This window comes from Lycorma delicatula, chromosome 9, assembly GCF_047948215.1.
Source record: "Lycorma delicatula isolate Av1 chromosome 9, ASM4794821v1, whole genome shotgun sequence".
Lineage (NCBI taxonomy): Eukaryota > Metazoa > Arthropoda > Insecta > Hemiptera > Fulgoridae > Lycorma > Lycorma delicatula.
Window position 1 is genome coordinate 8,563,834 of NC_134463.1, and position 27,755 is coordinate 8,591,588.

The following is a 27,755-nucleotide window of genomic DNA, read 5'->3' on the forward strand; positions in this document are numbered from 1 at the left end:
TGCCAACACCCAATTTAAAAATCATAATAGAAGAATATACACTTGGAAAAAGCCAGGCGATACTGGAAGGTATCAGATAGATTATATCATGGTTAAGCAAAGATTTAGAAATCAACTCGTTGACTGCAAAACTTACCCTGGAGCAGACATTGATAGCGACCATAATTTGGTGATAATGAAATGTAGACTGGGGTTTAAAAACCTGAAGAAAAGGTGTCAGATGAATCGGTGGAATTTAGAGAAGCTTGAGGAAGAGGAGGTAAAGAAGATTTTTGAGGAGGACATCGCAAGAGACAATTAGTTTAACTAGTCATGCATCAAAAATCTTAACTAGAATTTTATACAGAAGAATTGAGAGGAGAGTGGAAGAAGTGTTAGGAGAAGACCAATTTGGTTTCAGGAAAAATATAGGGACAAGGGAAGCAATTTTAGGCCTCAGATTAATAGTAGAAGGAAGGTTAAAGAAAAACAAACCAACATACTTGGCGTTTATAGACCTAGAAAAGGCTTTCGATAACGTAGACTGGAATAAAATGTTCAGCATTTTAAAAAAATTAGGGTTCAAATACAGAGATAGAAGAACAATTGCTAACATGTACAGGAACCAAACAGCAACAATAACAATTGAAGAACATAAGAAAGAAGCCCTAATAAGAAAGGGAGTCCGACAAGGATGTTCCCTATCTCCGTTACTTTTTAATCTTTACATGGAACTAGCAGTTAATGATGTTAAAGAACAATTTAGATTCGGAGTAACAGTACAAGGTGAAAAGATAAAGATGCTACGATTTGCCGATGATATAGTAATTCTAGCCGAGAGTAAAAAGGATTTAGAAGAAACAATGAACGGCATAGATGAAGTCCTACGCAAGAACTATCGCGTGAAAATAAACAAGAACAAAACAAAAGTAAAGAAATGTAGTAGAAATAACAAAAATGGACCGCTGAATGTGAAAATAGGAGGAGAAAAGATTATGGAGGTAGAAGAATTTTGTTATTTGGGAAGTAAAATTACTAAAGATGGACGAAGCAGGAGCGATATAAAATGCCAAATAGCACAAGCTAAACGAGCCTTCAGTAAAAAATATAATTTGTTTACATCAAAAATTAATTTAAATGTCAGGAAAAGATTTTTGAAAGTGTATGTTTGGAGTGTCGCTTTATATGGAAGTGAAACTTGGACGATCGGAGTATATGAGAAGAAAAGATTAGAAGCTTTTGAAATGTGGTGCTATAGGAGAATGTTAAAAATCAGACGGGTGGATAAAGTGACAAATGCAGAGGTATTGCGGCAAATAGATGAAGAAAGAAGCATTTGGAAAAATATAGTTAAAAGAAGAGGCAGACTTATAGGCCATGTGGCCTATAAGTCTGCCTCTTCTTTTGCCTCATACTAAGGCATCCTGGAATAGTCGCTTTAATATTGGAAGGACAGGTAGAAGGGAAAAATTGTGTAGGCAGGCCACGTTTGGAGTATGTAAAACAAATTGTTGGGGATGTAGGATGTAGAGGGTATACTGAAATGAAACGACTAGCACTAGATAGGGAATCTTGGAGAGCTGCATCAAACCAGTCAAATGACTGAAGACAAAAAAAAAAAAAAAAAAAAAATGAGAAAATGGATATTCAGCAAATATTATTTATTGCAACGATCAAATATTTCAATCATTTCTAGATCGTATTTTAAATTTAATGACTTCATCTCCTCGCACCAAATAAGATACTCTGCTTGGAGGACAGATTCAGAACATTTATTATCATAATTTATCGCTAAGAATTTTAGTTCATCCCCTTTTTCAGCACCTGCTGATCTAGCAAAAGAACATGAAAACTTTATTAAGATTCTTGGAATGCCATTTAAATGTCTACGCATGCGTTTGGATTGCGATAAGCAAGTGTTGCATTTCTGGCTTGCGGGAAATCCCCCAAGAAAGGGTTCAAACCATTTTTGTTGGGAGGGGGTCTGAGGGACCGCCTCCGACTAGGTTATATTATATCAACATAACCTTTTTTTCATGCATCAAAAATCTATAAAAACTAGAATTCTATACAGAAGAATTGAGAAGAGAGTGGAAGAAGTGTTAGGAGAAGACCAATTTGGTTTTTGGAAAAGCATAGGGACAAGGGAAGTAATTTTAGGCCTCAGATTAATAGTAGAAGGAAGATTAAGGAAAAACAAACCGACATACTCGGCATTTATAGACCTAGAAAAGGCATTTGATAATGTAGACTGGAATAAAATGTTCAGCATTTAAAAAAAATTAGGGTTCAAATACAGAGATAGAAGGATTGCTAACATTTACAGGAACCAAACAGCAACAGTAATAATCGAAGAACATAAGAAAGAAGCCATAATAAGAAAGAGAGTACGACAAGGATGTTCCCTATCCCGGTTACTTTTTAATCTTTACATAAACTAGCACTTAATGATGTTAAAGAACAATTTAGATCCGAAGTAACAGTACAAGGTGAGAAGATAAAGATGGTATGATTTGCTGATGATATACTAATTCTAGCCGAGAGTAAAAAGGATTTAGAAGAAACAATGAACGTCATGGATGAAGCCCTAGGCAAGAACTATTGGAGAAAATAAACAAAAGTAATGAAATTAGTAGAAATAACAAAGATGAACCGCTGAATGTGAAAACAGGAGGAGAAAAGATTACGGAGGTAGAAGAATTTTATTATCTGGGAAGTAGAATTACTAAAGATGGACGAAGCAGGAGCGATATAAAATGCTGAATAGCACAGGCGAAACGAGCCTTCAGTCAGAAATATAATTTGTTTACATAAAAAATTAATTTAAATGTCAGGAAAAGATTTTTGAAAGTATGTGTTTGGAGCGTCGCTTTATATGGAAGTGAAACTTGGACGATCGGAGTACTGAGAAGAAAAGATTAGAAGCTTTTGAAATGCGGTGCTATAGGAGAATGTTAAAAATCAGACTGGTGGATAAAGTGACAAATGAAGAGGTGTTGCGGCAAATAGATGAAGAAAGAAGCGTTTGGAAAAATATAGTTAAAAGAAGAGTCAGACTTATAGGCCACATAAAGAAGACAAAAAAACCTTTTTTTTTCTCTTGTTTAACCTCCGGATCCACAGTTAGGTATTGCTTCAGAGGATGAGATGAATGATTTGTAGCGTGTGTGAAAATGCCATGCCTTTCTTTTTCCTGTTTAGCCTCCGGGAATTACCGTTCAGATAATACTTCAAAGGATGAGTGAGGATGATATGTACGAGTGTAGTCTTGTACAGTCTCAGTTCGACAATTTCTGTGATATGTGGTTAATTAAAACCAACCACCAAAGAACACCGGTATCCACGATGTAGTATTCAAATCTGACTTTACTTGGATTTGAACGCTGGAACTCTCGACTTACAAATCAGTTGATATGGGAAGACGCGTTCACCACGTGACCAACCGATGGGGTGCAAATGCCACACCTTGTATCAACATAACCTAACCGAACGTAACTTACGTAAGCTATCCTCTTATAACTAATGTTAAATACATATTTTATGAATACCCTCTTATAACTAATGTTAAATACATATTTTATGAATACCCTCTTATATGTTAAATACATATTTTATGAATACCCTCTTATAACTAATGTTAAATACATATTTTATGAATGTTGTATGGAGAATATGTAAAATGATCGGTATACTTAATTGTACGCTATATATTTGTTAAATTCTTCAACAATGGAGGCGATTATACGTATTAATAGTTTATATACGTACGTGTGGGTGATTATACGTACAAATATGTTTAATAGTTTGAAAATGCTTTAAACCACTTAAAAACTTTAGTTTGTGACAGAGCATCATTTCCATACGCCCGTTTTAATTTTGAAAAAGTTTCAGTAGCAGTCTCACCGAGTTTAACACAAAACCTAATTGCACAACGTTGCTAATAATTAGTATCACTCATTTTTGTAACGCACAAGAAAAACTCATTTCACGAAAAGTTTGTTTACATCTCATGGGGCAACAATAGACTAATACCTAATAGATTAATACCTAATATAAATCAACTGTTCATATAACCATATGTTTATGTAACTTTGCAGTGTTGTCACTTTGGCTGCCAAAAAAAAAAACTAGTGTCTACTTTATTTAGAGACCGGTAAATAAAATAATTTAATAAAAACAAAGGCTTATTCATTATTTCTTTTGAATTAAGCCCATTTTTATTATCAATTCTAGTTTTATTCATGTTTGCGACTACAATATTTCTCGATTTAGAATTTAAAATCTAAACAATGAAAACTGAATTATCCCTTTTTTTTATTACTTTTAAGACCATAATGGATCACTTTAGTTCTTTTTTTTTTTTTTTTTGGCAAGTTCTTTCTTTTCTTGCTGATTTGTTGTTTTTCAGCTTTTCTTTTTTGCCAGTAATTTCTAAGGGTTTCAGATCTTCTTGCCCTTTCTTATTCAGAATACACCCGGCTTATTGTTTTCTTGGGTTTTGATAGGAATCTTGTTTCTTTATTTTTTAATTTCTCATAGTTTCCGGTTTTCGTTTTTAAGTTTTCACGGGTTACGTCTAATTCCTCCATGTCTTTCTGTACTTCGTATAACCAGTTCGGTCTGCTTTTCTTGTTCCAGAAAAGTTAGATTATCCGTCTGATAAGTCTGGTCTCTTCCATTCTTAAAATATGTCCTATATGGAAGTGAAACTTCCATATAGAAATAATTCCAATAAGAAAAAAATAAATATATGAACATGAAGTCGGATTCGAAACGATGTGCCTTTTTTTGTAAGATCCAAATATTTTATTAATTAAAACTTTATTTGGCTATAACTCTGGAACCGATGAAAACAAGTACCACTTATTATGTATTGTTGAAAAGCTCTCAATGAGGGCTTTTTTTTAGAAAAAGGTCAAAATCCAAATGTTTAGGATTTTGGCCTTTTTGGACACGTTTGATTTAGTTGATTGCAATCAAAAGGAGAGGTGAACAACTAGATGTTACAACAGTTGTAAATCCAAATTTTCAACATTCTATAACTAATTGTTTCCAAGTTTCCAAGCGAAGGGTTGGGCAGATTTTAATTTCCTTTTCACCAAAGTTCATTATTTTTTTTGGGTTGTCAATTGATGCAATTAAATGTAACTATTGCCATTTAAGATTTTTATGTTGAGGTAGGTGTAGCGGAAAGGATGGATTCCACCTGTTTGAAAATAATTTTAAAAAGGTTCCCCACGAGAATGTTGTACATGTATGCAAATAAAAATACGATGGGACTGATAGCTGTTGAATAATAAATGCAGTAACTTTTCAATTAATCACCTCTATGAAAAATTAAACCAGTATTATGAATGCTATTATCTCACAACATCTATACAACATCTATAATTGTTTTAATATATAAATTATTTTATATTATATAAAATATTAGTCAAATATAACACTATGAAAACATAAAACATTATTTTGGATGTCATAACCTGATAAATTAAAATAAAGTGAAAGAAGTAGTTTGATGTAATACTTTAGATATAATTACATAACTTCAAATAAACATGCTCCTAGTCTCAACTGCTGCAAATTTATTGATTAGTTTCTCAAATTTACGCTATTGTCGGTAACCTCCCGCTTCACACTCAGCAAAGCCAAGGCTGAAAACTTTACTGTCCCGCTGATGATCTCAGGTAGGCAGGATAAGTTTTAACTTTAACCTTTCGTAACTGGCACTGGATGTTGTAAGTCAGTAAGATCTGAAGACCGGCTTCCAGATTTGGAAATACATTATCCCCAAACTACACGATGAAGTGTAGCAGGTCTGCTGGTGTCGAAATTTTAACATCAGCCCTTGTGTTGAGTAGCATTCACCAGTCCATTATTTCACTGAACATCTCCAAGCCATCCAACCTGTCCATAAAAATGCATCTCTGCTTCAAGCTGCTTTCATTAGTTGCATACATATTTGCATACATTTGTATGTAAAAGAAAGTCAAAACTGATTTCAGTCTTTTCAAGCTTACTCTATGTATAAAAGGTCATGGTCAAACTCTTCAACAAGCTTCAGAACTTCTATAAAATTTCCAGTGTTTCTGTCACTCCTGTTTTTCACTTTCAGTGATAGTTTCTTTTTCTGCAGTCTCTTATGGGCAAATTTTGTTTGGCTAAATATTCTATGCAGGGTTACACCTTTTAAATACTTGTTAACATTTCTCTTTCTCTTTAACAATGTGATTTTGGAGCTGTGCAACTATTAAACCTTTTTTTATCACTCTTATTTTCACGTTGTGAAAGAATTTTAATACCTTTGAGAATTCTCATGTTCAATAATTTTGTCTGTTTTTTTCAATTATATAAACCATTTTCAGTTTCCAGAGAAGAACAGTTACTGACTGCATCTTTTGATGGGAAAAGCAGATACAAAAAACAAAATGCTGCACCCTTCACAGAGGAATGTACCGATGAAGATCAACTCACCGTACCTCCTTTTTGTAATTTCTTTTGTAAATCATAACAAAGTCACTGATTTGTGTAAAAGCCCCAGCACTATTCTGAAAATAGATTTACCCTCTTTGTACTACTTCTATGCAAAGTGTGTCTGACATGATTGCTTTTCCTGATGCCTGATTAAACTTCATATATCCAAAATTTTGAAGATGAATCACATCATCTACAATTTTTGTATATTTTGGCTTGTCTTGTTGAACCGGATCAGGTAAATCATCATCCAAATCTTCTTCAGAATCTTCTGATGAACCTTGGTATTCCATTTTATCTAAATCTGGCTGTTTTGAATCAATCTCATTACTCTACCTCTCTCTTCCAAGGCTTTTAGTAGAGCAAGAGATGTAATTCTCATTACAACCCCTATTGATTTTGATGTCAATAATTAAGAATTTTTTCCTTTTTTCAAAAGCAGTCAGAACTTTGCTTGAATTCACATATTCTTCGTCTTGGGTCTTCCTTTTGCTCAACTTGATTTTTTCTGTTGCCCTCATTTCATTTTATTGAATATCTGTAAAAAATAGAAATATAAAATTAATAACCGATCAAGTTCCATCATGATTCATTTTGGAACTTAATGATTGTTATTCATTATGTTTTGAATGAGTATAATTTGAAATTTGTTCCATATCTTAACCTACGAATGGACAAACATTAATTTCAAAATGAAACTGTAAGTGCATTTAAGCAGGGAAAACATTCCATTCTGAAGTTATATAACATTGATTTGACATCCCCAGATGCTGCCCTCAGGGACAGATGTGTCCCCTCTTATCACTTTAGTGTAGTAGTTTGTATTTGATTCCTGGCAAAGATTAAATTTCTTTTCACCTTACATTTTATCCTTGCATATCTTGTTAAATTCATGTGTAACATATCCCCAAGTACAACAAGCTAAAATAAAAAATAACATACTCACTGTTATCTTTATTTTGATTTTATTTGCCACGTGATAATCTATAATCCAGAAATAAGTAAATTGTTAAGTGGCATTGGTTCTTATGTTTCTCCAAAAACAGTATATTGTTTACACAAAATCATGTATGGGAATAATCATCCTTGCAGACTACTTCAAGCTATACCTGTTTAGGCAATACAGCAAGAAAAATTGTTTCAGAAGTGTTTTTAAAGTAGGAAATAGTTCTGAAGGACAGATTCTTATCACTGCTTTGTTTCCTATATTGCTGGAGCAAAGAAATTGTTAATCTAGAGTGGGAAACCAACATAGCTTGATAGGATTTATGAAATGTATCGATGTACCACAGGGAAATTTTATTTTAGCCCTGTAACCAGTAATTATGTTAAAAATATGGTATGGTGTATGGATAAATTTGTTAAGATTGATGAAATCATGCATGCAAAATGCAAAGATAAAACTTTGGACATTTTTTACACAAGTGAGTTTTCAGAAAAATCTGTTAGAGACTAAGTAAGCATTCATTTGAAAAGGACTTGACTGAAACATTAAGAGGGTAATTTAAATGATTAATCGAACCGTGTTCCTTCCATAAAATGAATTCAAAATGCCTAGGTGCTTGCAAACTGTAGGTCACCAGTTATGATAAAAAAATGGCCGGATCCAACTGATGGTACCCACAGTCAGCATAAAAACCAAATGTGGGGACCACACAAAGAAATAAAAATTAAGGTATGCTTACATAGCACCTCAATAGTCTGGTTCAGGTAGAGCGGCAAGTGAAAACCAAGAATGCTTATCTGTTTGACAGATTTGCCAAATTGCCACCACAATAAATAAGTAGACATATTTATTTGACAATATTTAAAAATAATGAAAAAATTCATATTACGAGTGTAAGATTTTTCAATGGGATTGTTCAGTTGATAAGAACCCGCAGCATTATATTTATGTTGAAGGCCAATCTGTAACAATCTCTGGATGATCACCTTTCTCCACTAAAAATAATGAAAAGTTGACAAAATATTATTTAAGCATATGCTAATTTAGTTTTTACACGACTGCTCAAAATGAATTGTAATATATTTAGGGTGTGTGAGTGTATATATTTGTTCCACCATAGCGGCTCAGTGGCTGAAGTGATTTAGATGGATGACACTATGTTGGAATCCTTACATTACCGGAGTTGTGTAGGCTACAAAAAAAAAATTATATATATATTTATTTATTGACGCTTATTAATATTCTAAGTAAATATAAATATTAGTTTGGTACAGCTGAATAAATCTATACATATTAGATGACTGCCCAAGAAGGATTAAAATATTTACGGTGTGTATGTATATATATATATTAGGGGCTCTGGAATTCTGCATAACACTTTCGAGTAATGATCTGCTCTTGCCGGGACATTTTTTTTTGGCAGTCGAGTTTTTTAACTTTTAACTGATATAAAACTTGTGTTATCTTTTAAAGGTGGATAATTTCGATAACGTCTTCTGCAAGTATATTTCCACACATTTAAGCAGTACCGGTAAGTCGGCTAAACATTTTTTTATTCATTTCTTCTTATATTTTAAGCTATTTAAGACGCTGTTTTATAATGTAATAATTTTTGGATTTTTTTTTGAAATTGTACTATAAAAAGTCATTTTATATTTCAGGATTTACAGTACTAAATTCATGTTGGCATCGTCGGTCCGACTGATTTGCCGTAATCATCTGTTTGCGAGTTATGTTAGTTGAATTAAAACTATAGCAAGTTAATTGTTGATAGTTGATAATCGTTACTTGTTTATTCGATGTAAGTTAATTACCCTAATATTAATATTTAATGACTACTAATGTAAAATATGTCTTTTTTGTCAACTGAGGTTTCTATTTTTTCTATTCTTTTAAAATGCAGTTTCAAAGAAAAAATTATGAAGTCGTCCTTTTTGTGTAGTTTACTTATTTATAGTTTTTGTTTTTTTAATAATTTATTCTTTAACGTATTTTTAAACGTTTATTGTTTTATCCTTTTAAGTACGTAATAAGTAACAATAGTTTTGTTTTCACAGACAATTGTTTAATCATTTCTAGGTTATATAGTAGATCACAAAAACATTGCATTTCCTGATAGTGATAATTATTGATGTGTGAATGACACCGTTTTTATTTAGCGGGCACGGGCATATGTAGCAAATTTTCAAAACACCAAAGAAAATATGATTATTTAAAGAATGATTGATGAACTTAGTTAAAAACTGTATAAAAAAGGCAGAGCTAAAAGAGGATGAATATATTCTGGGCCCATCAAAGAATTATTAAGTGGACAAATGGTGTCTTCATCATCATTTCTCAGTTAAAAAAAATGTTACTGCGGTGATCATTTCAGTTAAATGTAATTTTATTCTTGGAAAATCATTGTTAGTAAAGACTCCCAAACATTTTAGGAAAAAGTTCTACAATATCAGCAACCTTTTTAGCATACTCATTTTCAAAAAGCATACGAGATGGATAAGATCTATCGTCATTTTTATTAGCAAATTTAAAAAATCTTCAGTTGTCATTAGATAAAGATTGCTCAGCTTTAACAGTATCATTTAATAATAACTCTGTAAGATTTAGTATTACATATACTGTTCTTAAATAATTCTGGATAATAGGTAGATTTACATTGTTTATGAAATTTATGGAACTTTTTGTTATTAATAATTGCAATAATAAGTTCACTAGAGAACCACTCCAAAAATTACATTATTTTTATAAGTACTTTTAGTACATGACTATCAACAATTTTATTAATACATAGTTGTAATTCCTCAGAAAAAATTTGTATGTCATGATCAATATCAAATCCCGGTCAGGCATTGTATTTTTTTTACTTTGCAAAATTCCGTGTCCTTGTTCTGCACACAAGCTTCAGGCCTATTTGGTGAACATAAAAAATAAATAAATATTATCTAGAATCAAACTCTCATTTTGTCAATGTTGAATCTTACAAAATTTATGTATTTGTTATCTGGTATGTATTTATAAGATTTAAGATTAGAATTCAAAATATTAGGTAACATTATCATTTAAAGGTAAATGATGTAATGATGGAGTATGTAAAACAAATTGTTGGGGATGTAGGATGTAGAGGGTATACTGAAATGAAACGACTAGCACTAGATAGGGAATCTTGGAGAGCTGCATCAAACCAGTCAAATGACTGAAGACAAAAAAAAAAAGATGTAATGATAAAAATTTCACCATAAGAATTTTAACATTGACATCAGTAAGATTAGAAAAAACTATATCGGGAAAATTAACGCAAAAGTTTAGCATATTATATATGATTGTCAAAAATTACAATTTATAGGGTGAATAGCAGCATTTTTAACATTTAAATTGCACTATAACATTTAACTGAAGAAATGTATTTGATGTTTTCCCATGAACCTGGTTTATTAAAGTCACCTAATATTAATAATAATTTAACTGTGGCTGCACTGTTAATGTGTGTGGTGAGTGAATTAGATACAATTTATTTATAATTTGTTTTATAAATATACAAAATGTCATAAACATATTTACTTTGTAGAATCATTTTTTGTTTTTTATTATAGCAAGTAGATTTAGTGCAACTGAAAGAGGAACCCGACTAGTTTTCATCAACTATCCAAATGGACCTTTGCAATACCAAATATGTATAATTTAAAAAAAGGTTTATCATATTATACTAGACATATTCTAATGTTTAATGGGTAACACTAAGTAAAAATAAAAATTTTTTCAGTAAAATTAAAAATAAATTTTGAACATACATACATACAAAGTAAGAAAAAATTAATATGGTTAAAAGTAAACAATATTATGTTAGAAAAAGTGCAATCTGTAGAAATTTGCTTTTATAATGACATAGGCCTAAATCTATGTATGTTTTTGCTAAATGTAAATGAATTGCAAAAAAGTCAGTTAAAAAACCCAGTAAAATAACGATTTATAAAAAACTTCCCGTTGAAGCAAAGATCTATTTGAAATAGTGTTAAAATCTTAAAATAATGTATTTATTTTTTTTTAAATTGCCTAGTCTGAATTTAAAAAGTCCAGCTAGTTTGAGGTCTAGAAAATTGGGGCCTCTACTATTTATCTTTTCATTAAATATCATCTGTGTTTCATTTGGTCTTGGTGGTGTTGCTTTTTTTGTTCTGTAGTTAAACAAATTGCAACCTACAGATTAAGGAAGTAAAAACTGTATATATTTCTAATAACTTTTGGGTACTTACGTACGTATTAACGCCACCGCAGCTACAGCTTTATTTAAAATTGAGTATTTATTTATTTTATTGTTATTTAAATAATAAATAATTGCAATAATTACTGAATTTATTAAATAAATACTCAAAAAATTACAGTGTTAATTAGTTAAGTTTGGTTAAATTATATTTATAAAATAAATATATTAAAATTAATAAAGAGATTGTTTTGAATCTATGTTAAACTCTATATCGGCCCATTTTCCACCGAAATCCGATTGACTACTTTGATTTTAAATAAAGCTGTAGCTGCAGTGGCGTTAATACGTAAGTACCAACTTTTGTAATATTCCATTGATAGCATATTTATATAAAAATTATTAAAACAACTTTTTTTTTTTTTTTTGGTCTATTTCTGTCTTTAATTCTTGATTTTTGTGTCATTTTTAGCAATTGTAAATCTTTAATAATATTTGTTACCAAAAATATCTATTTTAAATTGAATTTTATGATGTATATAATGGTATTATTAAGTAGCAGATAAGAGTAAAAGAAATGATTTAATATTTTAATATCTAATATTTAATATCTTTTTTTTTTAAAGGAATCTGAGATCGTATTGAATGATGATGTTTCATCACAACCTAATCTTAATATGAGAACCAATGAACAAATAAATGATTTACGCACGATGAAGATAGATGAAGAGATGGGGTTTCATCCAGGTCATGTAAGTATTAAACATGATTTCTCTCTTGTTTATTTCATAAATAAATATATATATGTGTGTGTGTGTGTGTGTGTGTGTGTGTGTGTGTGTGTGTGTATGTATGTATGTATGTATATTATATTACTTCTATGTGTTGTGTTATAAAAAAAAAATTGTTTTATTTTTATTAGTTCTATTTAATTAATACTGGCTTATGCTGTGTATAAATAATAAATTATCAGTGTGTGGGAGCAAAATTTTTGTTTGAAAATTTGGTGATAATTTAAATGTATGTATTACAATCTGTTGATATAGTTCACATTTCAATAAGCTCTGTGTGATTTGTTGTTAATTGTTCCGGTTGTAATATTTAAATATTTTATCAGGTAAGCAATTTAAAACGGACCTGATACAGAGAGTTAAACATGCAATGCAGCGGAAAAAGTCTGGTTTGTGTGGGTTCCGCCTATTTGGTTACCATTTGTGATGTTTCTGAAAATATTCAGAAATTATTATTATTTTATTAGAAATTATAAATTATTTTATTTCAAATTTTTGGTTACATAGGTAGCCTAGATAGGTTATCTAGGCAATCTGTTGGAGTGGGTGAGTTTATTCTCTTTGAACTACTCTACTGGCACAGGGACTGTCTGTTACTCAGTTTGTATTTATTGTTATTGGTTTTTGTTATGTTTAATAATTTGTGGTCTGTTAATTTTGAATTTCATACATTTGTTTAATTTGAACAGCTGTTGTCACATTGGCAACGGTTTGTTTGTTTATGTTTTGTGTTGATAGTTTTCTTTTGTATTGTGTGTTTATTATTGTGCACCCACTTTGTTTGGCAAAGATAATGACTGTTGGTAAGTCTATTAAACTTTAATCTGAGATTTTACGTGAAAATTTTCTTACCTAAATTTTCATGTAGTCAATCCAAGTTAAGTGGTGCGAATTTCTTGTACTTGAGGGTTTACCCATTTAGTTCACTATATAGTGGTTTGTTGATTGAGGGTATGTCTGACACAGCTGACATTAAGAAACAGGGTAAGCCCAAGTGGGTTAAACCTGGTGAGGTGTTGCAGCTTGGTGGCTCTTCCTCCTCTTCTAGGGAGGATAAGTCGCAAGATGAGCCATCGACCTGGGCTGAAGAGGTTAAGGGTTTTGGAATCAGGGAAAACCTTTAGAAAGGCAGGTACCTTTGCCACCTTAGTGCGAGCCTTTGAGGAGAATTATGATTTAATTGTTCAGTTATTGGAAACTCAAAGGAGTGCCTCCAAAAGTGTGCGGGATAGGATTCTTCCTAAGGTGAGGGATTTTAAGTCAGTTGTAGCAGCGCTGGCTGAGGGATAAGAGATGTTGGCTGCTAAGCCTGTTGTAGCAAGAGAGGTGGTGGTAAAGGAGACGTGAAGCTAATCTGTCCTGATGACAGCCAGAAGTGGTTTTTGTCAATATGAATGAAGTGACATCTAGCAAAACTAGTAAAGACCTGAAGGATGAGTTTCAGGTAGTCCTTCGCAGTAAGAAGTCGGACCTGAAGATTCAACCAATAAGACGAACAGAAGGGTCTTGTGGCAGTTGCAGATGATGAAAATACTTTCAAAGTGATTACTGATTCTTCAAAGATTGGTAAGTCTGACGTGAGAGTGGATTGTAAGAGAAAGAGGCGAAGAAATTTGTGGATTCTCTCTCGGTTAGACTATTAAGTTTTGGAGTGTCAAAGATTTGGAATTGGATAACCTAGCAGAAAAATTATCGGCGTCCTTTATTGACACTGCTTAGTGCTCTATACCCTGTAGTTCCAGTCGATAGAGGCAAGTGTTGTGGTCGAATAAGGAATATACTAATTTGAAACAGTCTGTCTGTTGTTTACGAAGGGCATCTCAAGCATCTCAATGAGAATGTGATCCTGGATGGTGGGCCATACTTGTTGCTAATTATAGAGAGCGCAGGAATTATTACTTTTACAAGGTATGTAGTACCAAAAGAGATTCATGGCGTTCTTTTGTGCAGCACCGGGTAATAAAGACCCTAACCCACCGGGTTGGTCTAGTGGTGAACGCGTCTTCCCAAATCAGCTGATTTGGAAGCCGAGAGTTCCAGCGTTCAAGTCCTAGTAAAGCCAGTTATTTTTACATGGATTTGAATGCTAGATAGTGGATACCGGTGTTCTTTGGTGGTTGGGTTTCAATTAACCACACATCTCAGGATTGGTCGAACTGAGAATGTACAAGACTACACTTCATTTACACTCATACATATCATCCTCATTCATCCTCTGATGTATATCTAAACGGTAGTTACCGGAGGCTAAACAGGAAAAAGAAAGAAAAGAAAGGTAATAAAGATCCATGAGGAGTAGTATATAGAGTTTTGGGACACAAACGTAGAAAGGATATTCTTCTGTCCACTCTCTCAACTTGGCATGGAATTATATTAGTCAAAAGTGAAATGTTACAAAAACAGCTTTGTTTTAATGCCTGATGATAATGCAGATGGTGAGTCTGCGTATATTTACTGGTGTGTCGTGAGGTCGCTCATGTATATGGGGATGCTTTATCTTCGGAAATTACCGAGGCTGAAGTGTGTCAGGTTATTTGTAGTTTTGGAAAGGTTATGGCCCCTTCCTTTGATGGTATAACAGTGGAGCTTCTTGTTTGCTGTGTTGGAGTTTGTGTCAGAACTGTCACATGGGTTTTCAGGAGATATTTGTTTGCTGGGTATTTCCCAGTTTGTTTGAGGAAGAAAGGATTAGTTAAATTATTATTTAAATGCGGTGACAAGGAAGCTACTGTTTGTGCCTCTTACAGGCCCTTGACGTTGCTGTCAGCTCACGGTAAAGTTTTTGAGAAGGTTCTGTATCTTCGTGTGAATGAGAGATTGACCTTGTGATGTTACTGAAAATCCTCAAGGATGTACTGAAAATGAGTTGCAAGTTCTGCAAAGTTATTTCAGATGACATTCATTTCATCAAGATGTGGTGCTTTGTGGAAACAGCCATGAAATTAGTAAGACACTGTCTAAGGGTTGTCTCCAGGGCAGTTTGTTGGACCCTCTGTTGTGGGTGGTAGAGTTTGATTCTCTTCTGAGGCATAGGTTGTCCAGCAGGTGTTGTGGTGGCTTATGCTGGTGGCAGGCTGCTGCTGGTCAAACAGTCCTCACAAAGCGAGGTTGCATTCAGATCCACTTGGGCATGCAGGATGCTTGAGCCGTGAGGTCATCAACATAAGATGATGTTCAGCTTGGAAAAGACCACGATGATACTCCTTAAAAGTCCATTTGGCAACAAGCGCATATTTTGATGTCAGGCCAGTGAATCAAATATATTCAGGTACAAAAGTACCTCAGGGTGTTTCTTCATGGGAATTTTTGATTTAAGGAGCACTTACAATATGTCGCAAAGAAAGCTTGTAGTACCTTCTGTAGTTTCTGTGGTATTCGACATGTGATCAATCCTGATGGGGTTCTTAATTTTAAGACCATGAGTACGCTGTATAAGGGTGTGTATGAGGTAATTATGCTATATGCAGCGCCTGTCTGGGTGAAAAAGATGAAATTAAAAAGTTATTGGGATATGTTATTGATTGAGACCCAATACGTTTTGCTGTTAACATTGACAGGAGGCTACCATATGATGACATGAGTCAATCTTGGTGATTGCTGGAGTGAATCTTGTGTTAGAGGAGCAACAGTGATATGTTGCTGAGAAGTCAGGAGAGTTGACTTCAGAAAAAGTTTGGACTATAGAGCAACAGGGCTATCCTTTATGGCAGGCAAGATGGGGTGAAACAGTTGATGGGCATGATCTGTTTCCTGATGTTGCTGGTTTGCAGGGCGCCTTTTGGGTATGATCAAAAAATTTGTGATGCAATTTCTTCCAGGGTATGGCATGTTTAGGGGCAGATTGGCTTGCTTTGGCCTGGTTGATTCCGTGTTATGTCTACAATGTGGTGCGCTGGACAATTACGTTTATGTTTTCTATGAATGTTTCACTGTGATATGAAGCATACAGAAGTGATTTGTTAGCTTGATGTTATCAGATCGACGTTGGACTTCCATGAAAATTGGAAAAACCAGGCTGAATGGACCATCAGTGAAGAACATATGGGATCTCTTGTAAAAGAAAGGATTGCTGAAGGTGTGTAGAGTAGATTCCCCCTTGGGTTTTCCATTTGTTGTTCTGTTATGTTCTTGTTATGGTATTAGTATTCATGTTTTATGTTCTTGCTCTTGTTCTCTATTTACATTTTTTTACATTCTGTTTTGTGTTTTTGTTTTATTTTATTCATGCTGGTGTATGTTGAACTGAACCTTTCCTATTAGGTGTAGTTTATTTTATTGTCAGCTCAACTGGTATTAGTGTTCATGTTTTATGTTCTGCTCGTGTTCTCTATTTATGTTTTGCTACGTTCTGTTTTATGTTTTTGTTTTATTTTATTCATGCTGGTGTGTGTTGAACTCAGCCTTTCCTATTAGGTGTGGTTTATTTTATTGTAAGCTTAATTGGTCAGTCTTGTTTAAGACTTATTGATAGGTTTTTTGTAGGGATAATATGGAGAGGGTGACATTGCGACCAGAATCATCACATGGCGGGAGTCTATTCCTACAGGGTCAGGATGGACGTGATACAGATGAAACATAGTTGTGAAATAAAATGTTATTAATGAAATGAAAGTAAAATAAATTTTAATTCTGTATTTATATTAGGTAAAACTAAACAATATTTATAAACTCTAATCCTTCAGATCTGGGAACAGAGGCTATTGTCCTCTGCTGACTGTAAAAGCTGTATGAATGTGTACTAATGAGTTTAATGTGCAACACATTGGCTTCTTCCATCAAGACAAAGAAACAATGTGTTGCACATTAAACAACAACAGTTTTTATCCACAATCTTAATCGAGTAAAGAATTCTTGAAAATTGTACAGAAGACTTTTGTACTGACAATACAGTTACAAAAATTGTTTCCTTCCATATATGTTCACCAGAAACAGCAGGAAATTCATTCACTAGTCTTGATAAATGAAACCATGTCCCTCATCTGACAAAAAAGTGTAGATCGGGTGTATCTGATATCAACAATGTTTTTGAGAAGTCAATCTGCATTAATTAAGGTGTTACGGTTAGTTCTCATATGTTATTACATAGTACGGTTTCAGATTTAAATCGGCAAGAATCTAAAGGCAAAATGTATAATTTACATCGCTTTATTATGAAGGATTTTATCGTTCCTGTAAAGGATTCGAGGTGTGTAGAAATGTGTGAGGTGTGTACCACAAAAGTGCTAATTTGTAAGAGATGCTTTTATTTTATAATCTTATATACTTATAATACAAGATTATATTATTGTAATTATATATTATAAATAATGTTTTCTTAGTTATGTATATATTTATTTACTTATTTATACAATACATATACTATAATCTACAGGGTGTCCAGACTAAAAGTATCCTAAAGTACAACTTGTATTAAGAAAACCAGGTAATAATTTTACAACTTTTTTTTTTATTATTAAACTCAAAATTTTAATGTAGGTTAGTCAGCTTTAATGTATGCACCTATTTTAGCTCATCAGACGCTTAGACGATAATGTAACTCTTGCCATGTGTTTAGGAGCAACTGCGGCATTGTTAGAGCAACACCTTTAAAATTTTTTTTTTTAATACGTTCAAATCTCAAAGTTTGTTATAACTTTTAATAAACCCTCAAGCACAACAATCCAGAGGAGTGATATCTAAGAGATGTAGGTGGCAATGTACTAGGACCTCCTTGTCTGATTTAACATCCGGGGAAGTGTTATTTAGGTACATGTCGATAAAAGTGGTGTGGAACACATTTTGTTGGAAACTGAATCCTGCAGGAATCTGAAGAACAGCAAAGTTCGTAAGCATATAATGGTACGTGTGCCCTGTAACAGTGGACTTCATGAAAAAACTGCCCAATGATGCCATCTTTTCTCATCATAACAGATACTGACTTTTGGTACGTCTCATTCATTTTTTATTCCTGCATGGTGTTTTCACTATACCAGATTTGATAATTGTGTCTTTAACTATCACAAATGTATGAAAAGTTGCCTCATCTCTAAATAAAATATCATTATAATTAGGATTGTTTTCAATATGATGATTACCTCTGCTACAAACTGATATTGGCAGTGAATGTTTGGTTTAATGTGATGTATTTGTAACTTGTACGCTTGCAAATGGAGTGCTTATTACCAATGTCATGAACAGTAGAAAGAGGAATTTGCAGTCCATAACTAGACCACCTAATAGACTTACCTAGACTGGCAGTGAGTGCATCGCTTACTTGATTCACAATCTTTTGTAGCTAAAAAAACCTTTTGATTTCCAGTTTGTGAAACCAAGCTTCCAGTATCTCTTGAAGTCATATGTTGGGAATATGATGTCTTGGATGTAGGAGAATTGATATTTAATTAAAAGCTGTACAAGCTGTTGAACATGCATAACTAATTGAAATTACTAACCAAAGCATGCACTGAAGTTGCAAAACATGCACCAAAGCATGTATCTTGACAGTTGCATTGGAGTCGGCTTGCCTGCACTTGTGTATTCTGCTGAATCTGAGAGTATACTGAACAAATCTTAGGGATATATCGTGTCGTTTGAGCTTATGTTGTAAGAGATTTCAAGGACTGGTTTCCTAAATATAGGCCATTAGTTTTAGATACCTTTACCCCAGACATCGTGTATATAAAATGTGTGGGTTTGTAGATCTGATCAATATGAATGTAGAAGTAATAAATATATACCTGCTATAAATAGTTAGTTTTGTTGGTTTTCCTAAAACATGCATTTGATAATAAAGTTTCACTCAAGATTATAAACATACTAAAATTCCTTATTATACTAAAGTTAACTCGATGATTAATTAATATTCAATACCATGTTGATTATGAATATATGTTAAAATTATTCAATTTTTTATACATGATAACACTTATTAATGTTATTGTAATTGAAATAATTTTTTATTAATTCATAATTATAACAAAAAATAACTTAATTTGCAGGTTGCTATGGATAAAGGAACTATCAAGGGAAGAACCAAGAATTTTATTACTTGTAAGAGCATAAATAATTCGTTAAATGATGGAATTATAAGTGAAAACTCCAGTGAATGTAATTATGCTTATGGTGATGTAACGATAAAAAATTTAATTGAGAATATAATAGTGAAAACAAGTTGCTCGAGCAGAAAGGAAGGAAATTGGTTTGTGAATATTGCAATGAAAGATGTAATATTGCAAGATTCAGATGTAACTGTTATTTAAAGAGACACATTAACATTCATACTAAACAGAAAAAAAATAATAGTAACTTTTGTCAAAAGTCATTTCATTTTGAAAATGTTTTAAAGAGACATCTTAATATTAATACAACAGAGGAAAATTATATTTGTAACATCTGTCAAAAGTCATTTAATAGTAAATCTCATTTAGTGAGACATCTTAATATTCATACAAAAGAGAAAAATTATATTTTTATCTTTTGTCCGAAGTCTTGTTATGATAGTTCTACTTTAAAATCACATTTAAATATTCATATTAAGGATTATGTTTGTAACTTCTGTCAAAAATCACTTCATAGTAGATCTTCTTTAGTGAGACATCTTAATATTCATACAAAAGAGAAAAATTATATTTGTAACTTTTGTCAAAAGTCATTTAATGACAAACGCCGTTTAAATAAACATATTAATAATCATACAAAAGAAAAAAATATATTTGTAACTTTTGTCAGAAGTCTTTTTATGATAATTCTGCTTTAAAAACACATTTAAATATTCACACTAAGGAGAAAAATTATATTTGTAACTTTTGTCAGAAGTGTTTTAATCATAGTTCAAATTTAATATCACATTTAAATATGTGATATTAAATTTGAACATATATTAAATATATTTAAACACATTTAAATATTCACACTAAGGAGAAAAATTATGTTTGTAACATAAATTTAAATATATATTAAATATATTTAAACACATTTAAATATTCACACTAAGGAGAAAAATTATGTTTGTAACTTCTGTCAAAAGTCATTTAATACTAAATATTCTTTAGTGAGACATCTTAGTATTCATACAGAAGAGAAAAATTAATTTATAACTTCTGTCAGAAGATGTTTAATCATTTTTCTAATTAAAAGTTGCGTATTAATTTGCCTCCCAAAAGGAAAAATTATGTATGTAAATTTTGGCAAAAGTCTTTTAATTACAGTTGTGATTTTAAAACATATTAATTTCCACATAAAGAAAAAAATTAATATTTGTAGCATTTATCAAAAATCATTTAATCAGATTTATATTTTGGAAAGACATCTTAACAATATCCTTATTAGAGAATTATGACCTTTTAAGAAATTGATTAAGGAAAAAAGTAATAGCATTCTTTCATATGTGTATAATTTAAAACTAATATGACAAAATTTTTCTTATGTTTATAATGCAATGTTACATTTTTCTCATTTTTACAACTTAAGGCGGGGAATTTCTATCTTGTTTGCCTCAAATGCAGATTTGTATATTACTGTAGTTTATAATATATGATGAGTATGTACATTTTAACCCCAGAACCATGGCAGTCAGAAAATTTGGTGTAAAAAGTTGTATAAAGTTCTCAAGTGAGACTTGTGTAAATCACAAGTTATATGTGTTTTTCTTGAACATTTTTTTTTCTCAAATAACGCTGATCTTGAATGAATCTAAAAGCCTCATTCTGATTTTATATTAAGTTTAACTTCACATCGTGTGTCATACATTTTAGTAATGTTTTCAAATATTAAAACCAAACAAGCTGTGCCTGTTATCAATATTGACCTCAAAATCTTTACTAGCTTTTAATTTACTACCAAACATACATGTAAAAATATTAGTGCTACTTTCATGTATCAATTTCTTTAAAAATGTCTATTGTTATCTGCTGGTTGTGAATTATTTTCCTCTTTTTATAAGCTTTTATTTAACTTGCTTTAGTTGTAATCAAATCTTGCAACTGCTATATCTTTTGATCTATCGTATGAAAATCAATGAAATTTGATTCACGTTTAAACATTTCATTTTAATTAATTATGAATTTTTATTTAACGAATTCATAATTACGATTACAATTATAATAACGATAACAATTAATAATTTTTCAGATTACTGTCAAAATGTAATAACTTTGTGCAAGATTTCTAAATTTAATTTTTATTTTTAATCTTATTAATCCTTAATGGTCATCTCTGTGCAAATTTGAACCGTCAAAGAATTAACACTCGAGTAATTTTATTGCAGATAAATAAAGTATATACATATACCAAACAACCTCATTAAACAAAAAATATATTTTAAAATACAGCAAATGTCTATAAATACTTATTTGAAAATGTTGTTATAAAAACTGCACCACGCTTTTATTTAACGAAATATTTTCATTACTTTTAATTTAAAAATTTAATAATTATTACATTTATTTATTGGTTATTTATTAGATATTTATATAATTCATTTTTTACTTTTCAGTTCATTTTTATATTTCTTAATATAGTATATTTTTTTGTTTAAAATTCTCAATTTGATTTCTTATTTTTTTACTTTTTAGAGGGTTTTTCTAATTTGTTTCCTTTTGTTTATTAGTTAAATAAAAGCTATTTTTAAAAAATAATGTTTTTTTTCTTTTGCAGCAACAAGCATAATTAAAAATACTCCATAACTTTGAAAATAAACAAAAACTAACATTTTGAAATGTATGTCTCTATTCATTTAAATAGTCTTATTACTCTCTCAACTTCTGTTGGATGGGAGCCGCAAATCTAAACAGTAAGAGGGCAGAGACTTGAGATGGCAGGTCTCTCCACCTTGCTCAGAAATTCTATTTGCATCTCTACTAGTTTTCGTTGTTATAACCTCTAAAATATTATGAATTTATTTGTGGAAATTTAGACATGTTTTTAAAAGTATATATACTGTCGGAAAATGTAAAAAATGTTAATTTTTTTTTTACCCAACAAGTTTAAAACCTCCCAAAAAAATTAAGAATCTTTAAAATAAAAAATCCTCTGTTGGCACTGTTAGTATTCTTATACATTTCTTTAACAAATTTTTTGTTATATATTTTAAAGGATTTTTATTTAAGATTTTTTTTGACTGATGAATTAATTCATTTAAATCTGTGATAATTAATTTCTAGAGATTTTGATTTATTTTTAATATTCGTCAAACATTTGTATTTTTTTAGGAAATATATAATCCTTTTTTCCTGCAATTATTTTAATGTTTCTATTTGAATTTTTCTTACTTCAAAATTGTCTGCAATTATTGCCTGATCTTCCATAAAGGCAAAACAATTTCTTCCTAGGTTGTCCTTTTTGTAACCCAATTTTTTTTCTACCACATTTAGTTTCATTGTTTTTCCTCCATTCTTTGATGTCTATCTAGAACACAATTAAAAGGGATCTGACTCAACGGTCTCATTAACGTATATTTTACGATGCTTAAATTATTTATTGGTAATTTAAATTCTTTTTCTGATAATTGAAAATAAATTAATCTTTAGAAAAGGCAATGGAAATTATTTGTTAGGGTAAGAAGGTTATAATTAATGCAGCTTATTAATTTTACACATACTATTTGTTCCGCACAAGATCTTCCATTTCTAAACCACCCTGATGTATTCTCCAAATTGTTTATTGATGTGCCCTTCTATTCTCACAACTTTTGTAAGATTTTATAGGTTACTGAAAGAAGAGAAATTTTGTGAAGAGGATGAATTAGAGCATTCTTGTGGGATTTTTTCTCTCTTCAAAATGTTTTCAAATCATTTTTCTAATAAATCATATGATAATTTTAAAAATTGCAAAGTTGTTGGGTCCTCATCCAAATGCTTTATTATTTTTTAGATATCTGATGTATTCTTTATTTCTTGTTTATTCGGGGATTTGTGTTTTCTAGTTAAGTTACTGGTTCCAGACAATGCGGCTTTTCTCTGTGTTTTTTGCAGTTTGAATAGTTTTTTATAATTTGCTAAAATTTTACTATCACAAGTTTATATGACTTTAATTAAAATTATTTTTTCTTATATTTCATCTGTACTAATTTCTTAGAAAATAATTTCCTAAGAAATATGCTTTAGAAATATGTTTATAATATATAATTTGTGATCACAGAAAACAGAATGCTTCTTTATTTTAAACATACATCATTCCTTTTCATAAAAACAAATCAGTTGTACTTTAGTGTGACTGAATGCAAGTTTATTATTTATCTCGAGCTAGTAGTGTTGATTAAAACTAAATTAAACTTGTTCATTTTGTCCAACCTACATGGTGTGAGTGGTGCTAATGAGTGTCTATATGCATCTTTGGGGGCTTAAAATCTTAGGTTGGTTTTGAATTTGTTAGCGCATTAAATAAATTGTTTTTACTTTCTTATTTAGACATTTATGGACAGTGTTAAAGATAATTTGTTCCAGCATTTTTTTTTATGTCGATTCAGTTTCTTTCCCTTTTCCTCAGTCCTTTTCTGCAGCCATCTTCTTTTTCTATTTCTTAATCATGATTGAAAATTAATTATCTAAAGAGATCCTGTTTTTAAGATCTTTCTACAATTCCTACCTCTTGGACATCTTATTTAATTGCTTCAATCTAATTTATTGTGTTTTTCTTTCAGTAAAAAATCTATTAATTTTTTCAGTGTTCTATTATTACTCGTTAAAAAGATGTGACAAAAGAAACAGTCTTTCTTCTCGATTCTTGGTAAACGTTTTCATATTTAATAGAATAATAATGGAATTGCAATTGCTGGAAAGTGATTAATGTTCAGCAATGACACAAATTAATAAAATAGTGAAATATTAGCAGTTTATAATCTGTATTATTATTAATATTATTATTACTATTATTCTCTTTCAGAGGATTTGAACCAATTTAGTAAAAAAAAAAATAGTTTCATGTATTTTGGGAGAGAGGAAAATACAAAATTAATTTTTGACGTGGCTAGGAGAATCCAACAACCTGATGGATTTTCCAAGTCAATGTGGGATAAGACAATTAAGGTAAATTTCGTTGAACTTTTAATGGAGAGATAAAATTTGAATCTAAATTTAAATCCTGATTATTCTCTGAAATTAACTGATAAATTTATGTAACTAATACATACGGGTATGTTCATGCCTTACTGTTGCACTTAATTTGATATATAATCTTATATATATCTCAATAAATCACTACTGATTTATTGCATTTACCTTGATCTTTATATCTAACATTTTAGCTTTAGTATTTTATAACATCTGAAGAAGGTACTGTGTATCTAAATACTGTTATGTCTAAATAAAACTGGAAAAAATTAAAAATATATTTCTTTTCATTTTCCAGTTTTTTATTATGAATTTTCACCAAGTAAAATCATCATCTGTCAATGATTTCCTCACATTTGGTTTTCAACCAAAAGTACCTTACACTAAAGATAAATGAAACTTAGAACTGACAATAGGAGCGCATCAGCCAGGAAAGTATAAGTCGCAGGCATTAGGAACTGGATACTTAATAATAAAGGTAAGATAGAAAAACTCAATGGTGAAACTGAAATATTTTAAGTCCAAAAAGCAAATATCACCCTACAAGCAAGAAACTATTTTCAAATGGAAAATACTTTTATTCCACTAAATCTCTTTATGAAACTACCACATTTTTTTTCAATTTTATGTACAAAAATGTATATTTTTGTTTTTCTAGTAATTAATTATTTGTATCACAATATTATATTTTTACTAATAATGGACTTAAAATAGTTTGGCTCAATTAACTTCAATTTGTTTTTGGACTTGGAAGTAAAATCAAAGCATCAAAAAGTGTTTTATTTTTTAGGTATTTCTATTTCAATATAAACTTTCACGAGCTGGTTATAAAATTTAATCTTTTTAAAGATTCAAAAAAAAAATTAATGGAGTAATTGAAAGTTATGATTATTTTAAATTATGATAATGCAGGTTTTCTTTAGAAAGTAAGTCTGTGTGAAAATATTTTTTTTAATAGATAAAATTAGTAAAATAAATACAAAATATTATTTAAATTGAACAAGGTAATAAAATAAATTGCATAGAGCAATAATAAGAAAACAAAATATTACGTCAAAATTTTTTTTTTGAATAATGTATAATTTTCATTGTGAGAATCTTCCTAAAAAAGGTAGCCTACTAGTCCTATTGAAATAATAAAATTTAGCCTACACTAATAAAAAATAAGTTGTAACATCAAAAAAAAGAAAAATATTTTCTATATGATTTATTGTAAACTCGTTAATTTTAACAATATCCACAACAAAATAATAATACTGTGTTTAGTAATAATATTATGTCCATTCACAATCTGAATAATCGTAATTAATATTCTCAGATGTTGGTATACTTCTGAAATATAGATATTCTTCATCTATCCATTTTAGATCAGTACATAAATCTTCATACTTTTGTTTACTTTTTATCTCTCACAATTGGCAAAAAATCTGGGAAAAATTAAATTTTTTCCTTTTATTTCTTCTCAGGTCAGCCTTTTGAAAATATTTCTCAAATGAAGTCTTGTAGAAATATACACCATGTTTACTCTTAGCTACCTGAATCCACATCATGTCTGTAATTCAAGCGTCTTGTTCAGTTAAATTATTAAACATAAAATGTATAATACTTTTTATTTAAATACAGTATTTTATATTTTTTTTATTAAATTACAATTTTCATCCTTGTGTAATAAAGAATTAAAATCTTTAAAATCAGCTACAGCCATTCTTTCAATGTGAATGTTCTTTCCACTTTCTTTAAAAATTTTCCCCAATCAGAGCATGTTATTTCCTCAGTTTTAATTGTTTTTTTCTTTTTGATTATGCTGTGATTGTATTCACTTTTGCACGAGTGTGCCTAGGCAACAATTATTTGTAGTTGATAACTTGTAAATTTTTCTATTAATTACATGTATATTATAATCATATCGTGTTTTTTATTTTGGCTAGAATAATTACGTATCAGACCAGATATTAAGTTCATTTATATCATCTTGCAAATATTTCCCTGCTCATTCTAAGAAGCATGATGATATTTCATTTCCTCTACACCCTCTAGTGGTTCCATCATAATCGTGCAAAATGAATCTGTTGTTTTTGGATCATCATTGTGAAATTTAATATCCATAGCTTTCTGAGATAAATTGATTGTTTGTCATAAAGGAATGGGATAGGCAAGAGTTTCTGTAAATCCACCATTAAAAGTTGGCTTCCTGGCCTTTTTCCATCAATTCCTGTCTTTAGCTCTCAGTTGATAGCATTTATCAGCCTCGTCCAAATGAGTGTTTTTCTTTTGTAACAAAGAAGCTCTTTCTTCCAGTGGTCTCTTTAATTGATGAATTATACTCTTTGTTAAAAACTTTAAGGGAAAGCCATTCTTTTGCCACCTCATTACTTGATTTCCGTTTTGATCACACGCATAAGAAAAACCCACTATATGTATATTTAATCTACACCCACGATATTTTTTTTGTATTCTATCTTGACTATAATGGCTCTCGTAAGCTGAGTATTTGTCTTGTGAGCTTTTATTGCTTCAATAATATAGTTTGTGGTATTTTATTCGATGGTGCATGTTTGCCTTTCTTATCACATGATATCATACTGCTTTCAGAAACCTTTTTCAAAACTATCTTCACCACCGGCATACTTATTCGTAGAGTACTTAAAAACATAGACTGACAGAAATGTATTTTTTTATTTAAAAATGAGAATTTATACAGGGTGTTTCATAATGTTCTTACGAGTTACAAAAATTCAGAACAAAAAAAGTATTTCACTAACCTATATTAAAGTTGTACGAGGTGATGCATGGACTCAAACAGTTTTTGTTAAAATTATAAATGTTCGATATGTGCTCCTCTGGTGACACGGCACATGTCAACATGAAAGTCTAGCTCTTGCCAAACTCGTTCTAACATGTCATTTTCGATAGAGTTGATTGCATTGATTATGCAATCCTTTACCTCGGCGATATCGTCCGGCATCGGCGGGATAAACACTTTATCTTTCACGTAACCCCAAGAAAGAAATCACATGGGGTGAGGTCTGGTGATCTTAGTGGCCACAGTATAATGTGTTGGTCTTCTTCAGATGCACGTCCTATCCAGCGCCGAGGTCATGTTGTGTTAAGGTACTGTCGAGCCTCGTTATGAAAACGGGCAGGATAATCATCTTGCTGGAAAATGAAGTCGTTGAGTAGCTGAGGCATAAGCCATAATTGTAACATATCCAAGTATATTATGCTGGTTACTGTCATTTCCATAAAAAAGAACGGCCCATACACTGCCTCACGAGAGGTCGCACAAAAAACATTTACTTTGGGAGAATCCCGAATGGGTTCCACATAAGCGTGTGGGTTTT

At 31.0% G+C, this 27,755-nt stretch overlaps 1 protein-coding gene across 5 annotated transcripts in view; it reads left to right on the top strand.

Moving 5' to 3' along the window:
- The first annotated feature begins 9,071 nt into the window (after positions 1–9,071).
- The window catches only part of LOC142330231 (uncharacterized), a 38,175-nt gene continuing 19,491 nt past the window's right edge, over positions 9,072–27,755 (top strand). For 4 of the 5 annotated variants that reach the window (XR_012757737.1, XR_012757739.1, XR_012757736.1 and 1 more), the window contains exons 1-4: positions 9,072–9,200; positions 12,224–12,349; positions 19,366–19,474; positions 24,713–24,892. Coding sequence is in view for 1 of the 5 variants with exons in the window: in XM_075375387.1 (XP_075231502.1) it covers positions 12,275–12,349; positions 19,366–19,626 (336 nt within the window). In the remaining 4 variants the exon portion in view is untranslated. Of the gene's footprint in view, positions 9,201–12,223; positions 12,350–19,365; positions 22,003–24,712; positions 24,893–27,755 lie in introns of those variants that run through there. The other variant, XM_075375387.1, reaches the window with a different exon arrangement.